General features: G+C 33.7%; 2 protein-coding genes across 2 annotated transcripts; one reads left to right on the forward strand and one right to left on the reverse strand.

Moving 5' to 3' along the window:
- Positions 1 to 225: 225 nt before the first annotated feature.
- LOC107020701 (protein DETOXIFICATION 29-like) lies at positions 226 to 5,388 on the forward strand. The gene is made up of 8 exons (XM_015221161.2): positions 226 to 576; positions 649 to 844; positions 914 to 1,259; positions 2,789 to 2,875; positions 4,369 to 4,425; positions 4,551 to 4,908; positions 4,984 to 5,070; positions 5,144 to 5,388. Exons 1-8 carry the CDS (start codon positions 274 to 276, stop codon positions 5,222 to 5,224), a joined length of 1,515 nt encoding a protein of 504 aa, XP_015076647.1. The 5' UTR covers positions 226 to 273; the 3' UTR covers positions 5,225 to 5,388.
- Positions 5,389 to 5,597: 209 nt separating this feature from the next.
- Positions 5,598 to 9,371, reverse strand: LOC107020704. The gene is made up of 4 exons (XM_015221162.2): positions 8,551 to 9,371; positions 6,808 to 6,960; positions 6,519 to 6,724; positions 5,598 to 5,951 (listed from the first exon to the last, which is right to left on the reverse strand). Exons 1-4 carry the CDS (start codon positions 9,043 to 9,045, stop codon positions 5,744 to 5,746), a joined length of 1,062 nt encoding a protein of 353 aa, XP_015076648.1. The 5' UTR covers positions 9,046 to 9,371; the 3' UTR covers positions 5,598 to 5,743.
- Between the last annotated feature and the right edge of the window lie 216 nt (positions 9,372 to 9,587).

The raw sequence follows: 9,587 nt of genomic DNA on the forward strand, positions 1-9,587 counted from the left end.
CGGTAATGGCATAAATGAGCCAAACTTTTAACTGATGGCATAAATAAGCCTTTTTCTGAAAGTTTGATGGCATATTTGAGCATTTTTCCTTTAAAAAATGACGTTATTATGGGGCCCATGAATCAACTTATCAAAAATATTGGTCATGTGACTCATATAGTAATAAAAACTTTCATGAGCAACCCCTACCTTCTCATTTATTAATATATGGCAACAATTGCCATTTCTAAATTCTAACACCTAGAGTGAACACACAAATAATATATAGCAACGATGGAAAATGATAGTATAGTACCACTTCTAACATCAAAAGTGAACAATCACTCAAATGGTTCTTCATTCAAACCAGATTCATATGATATCGAAGTAATCAATGGAGTTAAAGATTTAATTCGACAATTTTCAGCAGAATCGAAGAAACTATGGTACCTTGCTGCTCCAGCCATTTTCACTTCCATTTGCCAATACTCAATTGGTGCCATAACTCAAATATTTGCTGGTCATGTTGGTATCATTCAACTTGCTGCTGTCTCCATTGAAAACTCTGTTATCGCTGGCTTTGCTTTTGGCGTTATGGTACGTTTATTTATGACATCTTTCTGATGTAATAACTATTAGTTCTGAACACCACACTTATTGTGATTTTAGTTGGGAATGGGAAGTGCGTTGGAGACACTATGTGGACAAGCATTTGGAGCAAAACAATTAGACATGTTAGGAACTTACATGCAACGATCTTGGATAATCCTCATCGCAACATCACTAATTCTAATGTTGCCTTATATTTTTGCCACGTCACTTTTTAGACTCATCGGTCAAACTTCAGATATATCGAAATGGGCAGGTATAAGGCTGATATTGTAAGATAGAATTTTATTATGTGTGAATACTATACTGAATTCTTCTGTAATAGGTACATTTGCTGTGTGGATGATTCCACAATTATTCGCGTATGCACTAAACTTTCCAATACAAATATTCTTGCAAGCACAGAGCAAGATCATGGTGATGGCTGTCATAGCGGCGGTTGGACTTATTGGACACACATTGTTTAGTTGGCTATTTATGCTCAAGTTAGGTTGGGGACTGGTGGGTGCCGCGGTGGTGCTGAACGGTTCGTGGTGGTTCGTAGTGGTGGCTAAGTTGTTGTACATATTTAGTGGGGCTTGTGGAGAAGCTTGGTCTGGATTTTCTATGAAGGCTTTTCAAAATCTTTGGGAATTTGTTAAATTATCCTTTGCATCTGCTGTAATGCTCTGGTGAGTTTCTTTGGTTTGAATTAGTTATTACTTGCATTATTTCATTCGCGGGGCGGCTCAACTATATCAGTAGCTATAGTAGATATTCCATCAATCTCATCATAATTTAGATATGTTTAATTTCGTGTCTTGTCTCATTATGAATAATGAAACGTAACACAAACTTTCATGTAGATATTATATCATATAGTATGCTATCAATAATGCATCTTCAGTTATATGTTTCACTAGACTCAAAACATTAATTCCTTAATTATTAATGTGAGAGTGAACATTGGGTGATGTGAAGAAAGATGAAACAATTTAATAACTTGGAAATAAATTATATATGCACATGTTCTGTAATACCGTACACTAGATCCACAATTTTCATTTAATATTGCTATTCAATGGCCAAACAAATGAGGTTGCTGCACTGAGTGAAGAAAAAAAAGAGTTGATTGTAATAAAACATTTAGTATTTTATTGAAAACACTCATAAAACTCAGCATGAATTATTATTTTTATTCTTAAATTATTGGTAATCTTTAAAATACTTATTTATTTGACTAATTGAATTTAAAGATATCCTGATCTCGCAACATGAGTGAAATACATCTATTTCGGTCAAGTTTAGGGATGTTTTCAACACTCCTTTTTGCTTCTATTAAGAGCCCCCATGCTCCTATAAAAGTTTGAAGACCACTTGTTATGTCATGTGGGTGTATCTAAGTTTAGTTAATCAAACGGATGAATATTTTTAAGACTGTCAATAGTTAGAAAACAAAATAATAATTTACGTCAAGATCGCAAATGTTTTCTATCCTTCTCTTTTATTTTATTTTATATACGTATCTAAACTGTTACTTCATTTATATCAAAAACATATCTCGCTGTTGAGTTAGCTTTACACTTGTGTTTTAATTACGAAAAAATATTTTAAACCAACTCAGAAGTAAGATGTGTATTAATATAATAAGGAGAGTACTAGTTTAGGTCGATAGACATAACAATATCTAGTAGTAGTTAAAATAAGCACCATTTGTGCAGAGTGTTGTGCATCTCAAGACCTATTTAGGGTTTCGAGAATCTTGTGCAGATATATTACTAATTTTATTTTGTCAATGAAGATTCTAGATAAAAATGTGGTTTACTAAAAGATACTTCATATATGTTCCGCAAAACTATGGTATATATATAGTACTGTCTCTCTCATATTCACCGATTTCCTATAGGTCATAGAGGTGGAGCTAGGTGGGGGGTCGTGAATTTGAACGAATCCACTAGCTTTTTCATAGACTTCTTTATATTTTCTAAAAGATAATATATATATATATATATATATATTAACTTGTGAATCTCTTAACAATTAATTATAACTCAATGATAGTGGAATAAAAATATCTTTCGAACCCAGTATCAATCTTCTACAGATCATCTTATATTTAAATCTGGAAAATATAGTCGCTTTCGATAGAATGTGCGTTACCTGGCAACTTGTATGATAAAGTAATTAATGAAGATATAAATGTGATGATTTAATATTGCAGCTTAGAGATATGGTACTTTATGGCACTAATTCTAGTGGCTGGATATCTCAAAAATGCTGAAGTGGCCGTCGATGCAATTTCTATTTGGTCAGTTCACTAATTTTTTTAATGTGATACTGACATTATTTTATTTAATTTAGTACGAATATTTAGGCTTCTGATAACATCTTTTTCTATTCAATTTTAAGTATTGATTGACTATAGTAATAAGTAGGATACCCTAACTGAATCGTATATATTTATAATGAAAAGTACAACTGTTAATTTTATATATTGTTTATATGTATTGTGCAACTCCGTCCGTCCATAACTGTTTTGTAGGTATACTAAAAATAGATGTCCAAGATTAGTTAACAATTTAAATAATCAAGAAATAATTAATTATTTTTTTCCAATTCTACCCTTAATAATTACTCTATTTTGTTCAATTAAAAAGTTATATAGACTTTTGATATTCTAACTATAGTAGGGTGATATTAGTCAAATTACACCTTGTATAAATTTTCTTTGAGGAGAGTGCATAACCTTGATCTGACAAACAATTGTGGACGGAGGAAGTATTTTCAAGTAGCAATAAGGATTGTGATATAGCGTAAGTAATTTTTTCTCTCAACAATTTTAATTCTATTAGATTTACACAGTCAATCTTGTTAGGGATGTTTTTTCTTTCAAATTAACATAATGAGATTTTCGATGTGAATCCGGATAGTGATGGCCCTAATATGGATTTTGACATCGGGTGGAAAACTAAAAAGAAAATACATTCTTGAAAAAAAAAAAACTTTTAACAGAGCATTACAAAACTTATAAAGATATTTTTATGTGATACACCACTTGCCCCCTTATAATTAAAAAAAATGAACCCATATTTTCATAAATTATCTTTTTTTTTAGTCTGTTTTGTATATATTTTGAAATATTTAGGGAAAAGGCAATAATTTCTTACTTTGTGAGTATGATTTCCATTTTTTTTTATAATTACAAACTGATTGAGGGTGATTCGTGATGTTGATCATCACAAATTTAAATTTTGATGGGTGAATCAAAGTGAAAAACTAAAAGTTCTACTTTTGGGTTATAAAAGCTCAAAAACTCACAAATATATTTTAATTTATTGAAATTTTTGATAAATTAACTATTGAGGTTCGTTAAAGATGTCATTTGAAGTTGTGGTTTAAAAGTTAAAAGTTAAAAGTTATTTAGTGATTTTCGTGGGTTGAAGTTTGTAAGAGATGGAATTCATTTTATTTTTATTTTTTTGTTATAATTTCATATAATAGAATAGGAGTATGCACAATACACCTCTTATATACAATTAATTTATTCATCGTATACAATTAATCCGTAACGTATTAAAATATCCTATTATATAATTTATATCTTGTTGAAAAAATCATTATATGAGTGTGAACTAAAATTATGCGTAAGTGCAATTTATTACGTTAGGCTATATAATATTGAAAGAAACCTCATTTATAGTTATTTTTAGGTTACTTAATAAATACATGTTATTGATCAGTGTAAAAAATTTAAAATATTATCTTTCATTTTTTAACAATAATATCATCATTTGATTGTAGTATGAATATCCAAGGCTGGACATTCATGGTTGCACTTGGATTTAATGCTGCAATAAGGTAAATCTTAATTCTCAACGGTGTTATTAAATTATAAGAGTAAGTAAATCGTCAATCTTTGAACCATGTGATATGGTAGAGTTTTCTAATCTACACAACCTTATGTGATTATGTTAAACGTACAGCGTAAGGGTGTCAAATGAACTAGGAGCAGGACATCCAAGAAGCGCGAAATTCTCAGTAATAGTAGCCTCCATCACTTCTCTTTTGTTCGGAATATTCCTGGCAATGGTGCTTCTTGTTTGTCGGAGTTGGTATCCTCTATTGTTTTCAAACAATGAAAGAGTACAACATGTTGTGTATGAGCTCTCACCTATCTTAGCTGCCACCATTGTTGTTAGCAGTCTTCAACCTACTCTTTCAGGGGTGGCTATTGGTGCTGGATGGCAGGCTTATGTTGCATATGTCAACATAGTTTGTTACTATTTGTTTGGTATTCCAATAGGTCTCATACTTGGCTTCATCCTTGACACTGGTGTTAAGGTACAATTTTGTTTGTCTTCACTTGATTATTTTGTAAGACATTATATTATTATATTTATACATGAAATTTTGTAGGGAATTTGGTATGGGATGCTTGCAGGTACAACTGTTCAAACTGGTGTGTTGATCATGATGATTCTTCGAACTAATTGGAACAAGGAGGTAAGGCTTACATCAAGAATCAAATGTTCAAAATTGTGGTAATTATCTTACAAATAACTTGTTTGTAATGCAGGCTTCCCTTGCTGGAGACAGGATAAAACTATGGGGAGGAGACTCAAAGGTCAAAGAAAATGGTGAAAACCTCATTAACTGACTGCAGACGAGATCAATATCATACTCTTTGTTTAGTTTGTATGCCACAAAAGCTGTGTGTGTGTGTCTATGTGGGAGAGAGAGAGAGCAACTTTAATACGTAGCGTATTCTAGCCTCTAGGGCTCGAAAAAGATGAGAAGATTACCTGGGGCATGTGTTGGTTGACACATGAATAAGATGAGTAAATTCCTTTCTTCAACGCTGTCTGCACAAGGATGACATAAACAAATCGAGAATGACATATTTACAGTAAATCTGCTAAAAAGAATCAACTAGTTTCTTGCCTGAATTGACACAATGCTACTTACTTGTACTCTCAGACGTTGCCCAAGAAATGACTGTAAACAAATGCAAAATGCAGAGAATAGCAGAATTGATATTTGCTAATTATATTAAACAAAGGGTAGAAATATACAACAGGAATTTATAATGGTAATACACACTTAGCCTATATATATACTTACCAATAAAGAATAGAAAGCTAAACAACAGACATCTTTACAAGTATATATATGCGCTTCATTTTGGCAAAAAGAGTGCAGCTCCAACCAAGGCTATCCATATTGTTAAAATTGCCCAGAATGATTGGCTTTTCTCCAGACCAACTGGGGGCTTCCAGACCAGAAAGTCGCCCACCCAGTCCCTGCTTGATGGAAGCTGATTTGTTGTAGACCGACTTTGTCTTTCATCTTGGTCCTTCTTTTTGTCGGTCCATGATCCAGCATAACTAGACAAAAAAAGGAAGGGAAATTAGTGCTGATCTTCAACTTTCCTGCTACATCTATGCTATAACCAATAGACATCATGGCGGCATATACTACAAATTTTCCAATAATCCATGGATGCTAAAAGTAGCACACAAATAACAGTGGTGTAGTAGTCAATTTGCTTGACTGTTTCACCACATACCTGTACTACCTCCAACCATTACATACAAGTATAAGGTAACTTCGCCCAATGCTTATCAAGGCGTCAGCAGATCAGAAGAAATTACCTAGATTTTTTCGTCTTTGCTGGAAGTTGAACCATGGTTTTTAAAGTTCACACCCACTTCATTTACCACTTAAGTACACTCTTGGGTAAAGAACTTTAATTAAATTACTGTTACAATTATATTGATGCCAGCTAGTAACTTTATGCTCAAGTCATTATCGTATTAAAACTACGAATCACTAACGTAACATATTGATTGCCCCAGGCACTTGCATGTCATGCCCACTGCATAGAAGCAAGTAATTGGTACTGTTTTATTTAGCTAACATACACAATATAATATTAGATGAATGGGACTTACCTATCATAGGTAGAACCAATAAGCGGTATAGTAACCATTTCTTCTTGAGATATCTTCAACTTAGGTGCTTGCAATATATAACGAAGCTCTGCAGCTTGACGTCGAATGCTGATGCTGGGATGTTTCCTTTCTAGTTGCTTATACAAATCAATGCAGTCTGAATGGCGGTTATTAGCTTCATAAGCCATAGCAAGCCATATTTGTATCTGAAAGTTCAATTTGCAAATGCTTAGGAAAAAAAATTAGCACATTTTGTGTGTGGTTACTCAGGACGTAGCTTGCCACTAACCTCTCCACCAAACAAGGTTGGTCTCGGAATGATAGTAAGAGCACCTTCAAGGAACTCTATTGCACGTCCATACATGCCCTTCCCATAAGCCTTCTGGCCCAAATCGAACATTAATTGAGCAGTTTTTCTGCGTTCCGATTGTTCCTGTGCCACCTAAATTTCAAACCAGAGTTAAAACGATGATTTTGAGACTAAAGGATCTGAAATTTTTCATCAGACCAATTTTTAGCCAAGTAATTTTGGAAAATATTTTCACCCTTACTAACTCATCGCAATAAAGCTTCATCACATAAAGCAAGTTGTTTGGTAAAGCGTATTAGCAAAAATAATGCATGCATTAAGTCTGTGTATTAGTGATACCTTGTTTGTTACATTTTTTCATGTTATGTATAACTAATGCTTGCATTAGTTTTCCACTCTATTGTGTATAAAGGTGTATATTACTAATACCATGAATTTCTAGGTATTTGCAATGTAGGGTTTTAGTGCATGCACTAGCATGGTTAAAGACCTTATTTTGCCCATTAAAATCTTTTTTACATCTTAATCTTTTCAACCATAATTGTGAAGGGTATCTTTGTAGTAAATATTTTATGCAATGTATCCTATTACTAATTCACCAAACCACCAACATGGGTTGTGGTGCATTGGTGGAGTGTTTCATCCTTAATCAGAGGTCCCTCGATATGGAGAAAACCTTTTGGGAGCATCACCCCCGAATGGGCCCTTCAGAGCACGATTCAGATTTAGTCGGAGCTCCAACGTGGGCTACGGACATAGGGTGGGAAACTTAAAAAAAAATATAAAATACACCAAACCAAACAATACATAAGAAATCATCTATGTTTAACTAATGCAAGCATTACTAATAGATTCTATTTACACTCTACCAAACCACCTATGTAACATGCAAAAGAAATAAATGCAATTACAGTTTAAGGATATTTTGCAGCATATTTCTACTATCACTACAGCTGTTCGAGGGTGTCTTGCTTGCAAATAAGAAAACCATTTCCAACTAGTGGAAAATAGGAAATTACCCACGATAGTTTCCTTTCATTTGCTCACCAACTAGTGGCTACCACGATTCAAACTGAAATTACTACTCCATCCATCCTAGAATAAGCGTCACTTTAGCACAAACATTTTCCAATACATCTCACCTTAGGAATTCAACATAAAAAATAGTATGTTTTTCCAACTATACCCTTGTAGTAAAGAACTACTCATTAATAGTCCTCAATTATCAAGAAATATCTAATAAATAGGGTTAACTTAGTAAACTATACCTTCTATTTATTATATTATATTTCTTAATGGACGTGAAATGAGCTAAAGTGACACTAATTTTGGAACAAAAGGAATTCTTAACAGTCACCGAATCCAAAACTCAACCTGAGTACAGTTTCCAAAGTGATGCTATAACAGCAGTTAGTTAAACATAGATGAAAGTGTACACCGGAAAAGGCCATGTTGATCCTATCAGAGCTAGGTGCATCAGCTATTTATCTCCAAGAGCTAATACGTAAAACAAGTAATTATACTGCGAAGATGTAAAGCATAGTATGGTGCAACTTTCAAGTTCCTTTGGTTCATCTTCTCGTCTAGATGGGCGAGAAGTAGGAGATACGAAACCTATGATTGGTGGTGTGCACAAACTAGCCCAAACACTATCATTACAAATAAATAAGGCATGGATTGTTATAACATCAATAATAATACAGGGAATGATAAAGGCATCACCTTTTCGAGCTCCCTTCGAACTCTTTCACGTTTCTCCTCCTCAGTTTCTTCACTGATTTCATCTTCTTCACCATACTCCTCATCAACACGATTCTGCAATTCCTCAGCTTTTTTCTCCAATTCCTTCATTTCCTCTAGCTCTTTAACTCTCCTCTTCATTTCTTTCTCCCAATCGAACTCTTCTCCTCCTCCTTCTCCACCTTCTCCTTCATCTTCAACACCATTTCCATTCTCATCATCACTTGAATTCTCATAATCAACCGCACCCACTTTCGAATTCGCTTTACCTCGAAAACCCACTTTTGGATTAACTCTTTCTCTTTCATTTTCAAACCCACTAGAAACATACATGCTCTGATTCTGACATGGGTCTTTCTTCACAAAAAAATTCAACAGAACATCCCTTGTTTTCCGATCTGGTAACACTACGGCACGTGGAGTAGTCACGTGAGTTCCGTCAAGCAATAGTGCTATGTTTCCGACTACTACCGCCATCTCCGATTACTATTCAAATGAGTGAAGGAGGAAAACAGAGTTGGAATTTCAAATTGAGAAGAGTAGATATTTAGCATATCAGTGATGAAATGACGAAAAAGACCATCTTTTTATGGTTTTGTGATGCTAAGTTAGCTGTAAATAGTGAGAAATTGTGTGGGTATTAATGGGTGCAAGAAAAATGGAGACGTGGCCCATCATTTATAACCAGAGCCGTGTGGCAGTGAGTGCAAATTTTTTGTCACGGCGTGAGATTTTCCGTTCTCCACCGTCGATGTGACGGAGGAAAACACCATCGACGGCAGAGAATGAAACACGATGAACCATCAAACACTAATCCAAAATTTTTGTTTTTATTACTTAAAAGCCTCACTTAATTATATTGTCAAAAAGGATTAAAAAAATAATTTAAATTTAATCAAACTTCTTAATATCTTTTATTCTCTCTTTGTCTACGCACATATTCTTCAAAAACCATGATATGAAATCATATGAGAATATCATATGATGATTTAAGTTATTTTAATACAAAAATTGATCCA

This window comes from Solanum pennellii, chromosome 5 (assembly GCF_001406875.1).
Source record: "Solanum pennellii chromosome 5, SPENNV200".
NCBI classification, from domain to species: Eukaryota; Viridiplantae; Streptophyta; class Magnoliopsida; order Solanales; family Solanaceae; genus Solanum; species Solanum pennellii.

Bases quoted from the DNA above. Each gene is read 5' to 3' on its own strand.
- LOC107020704 (XM_015221162.2), bottom strand. From the start codon at position 9,045: ATGGCGGTAGTAGTCGGAAACATAGCACTATTGCTTGACGGAACTCAC. The intron at 6,725-6,807 runs GTTAGTGGCAAG...TTGAACTTTCAG, and splicing joins CAACCTTGTTTGGTGGAGAG to ATACAAATATGGCTTGCTAT. The intron at 5,952-6,518 runs GTAAGTCCCATT...TTTTTTGTCTAG, and splicing joins ATTGGTTCTACCTATGATAG to TTATGCTGGATCATGGACCG.
- LOC107020701 (XM_015221161.2), top strand. From the start codon at position 274: ATGGAAAATGATAGTATAGTACCACTTCTAACATCAAAAGTGAACAAT. The intron at 4,426-4,550 runs GTAAATCTTAAT...TTAAACGTACAG, and splicing joins GGATTTAATGCTGCAATAAG to CGTAAGGGTGTCAAATGAAC. The intron at 5,071-5,143 runs GTAAGGCTTACA...TTTGTAATGCAG, and splicing joins GAACTAATTGGAACAAGGAG to GCTTCCCTTGCTGGAGACAG.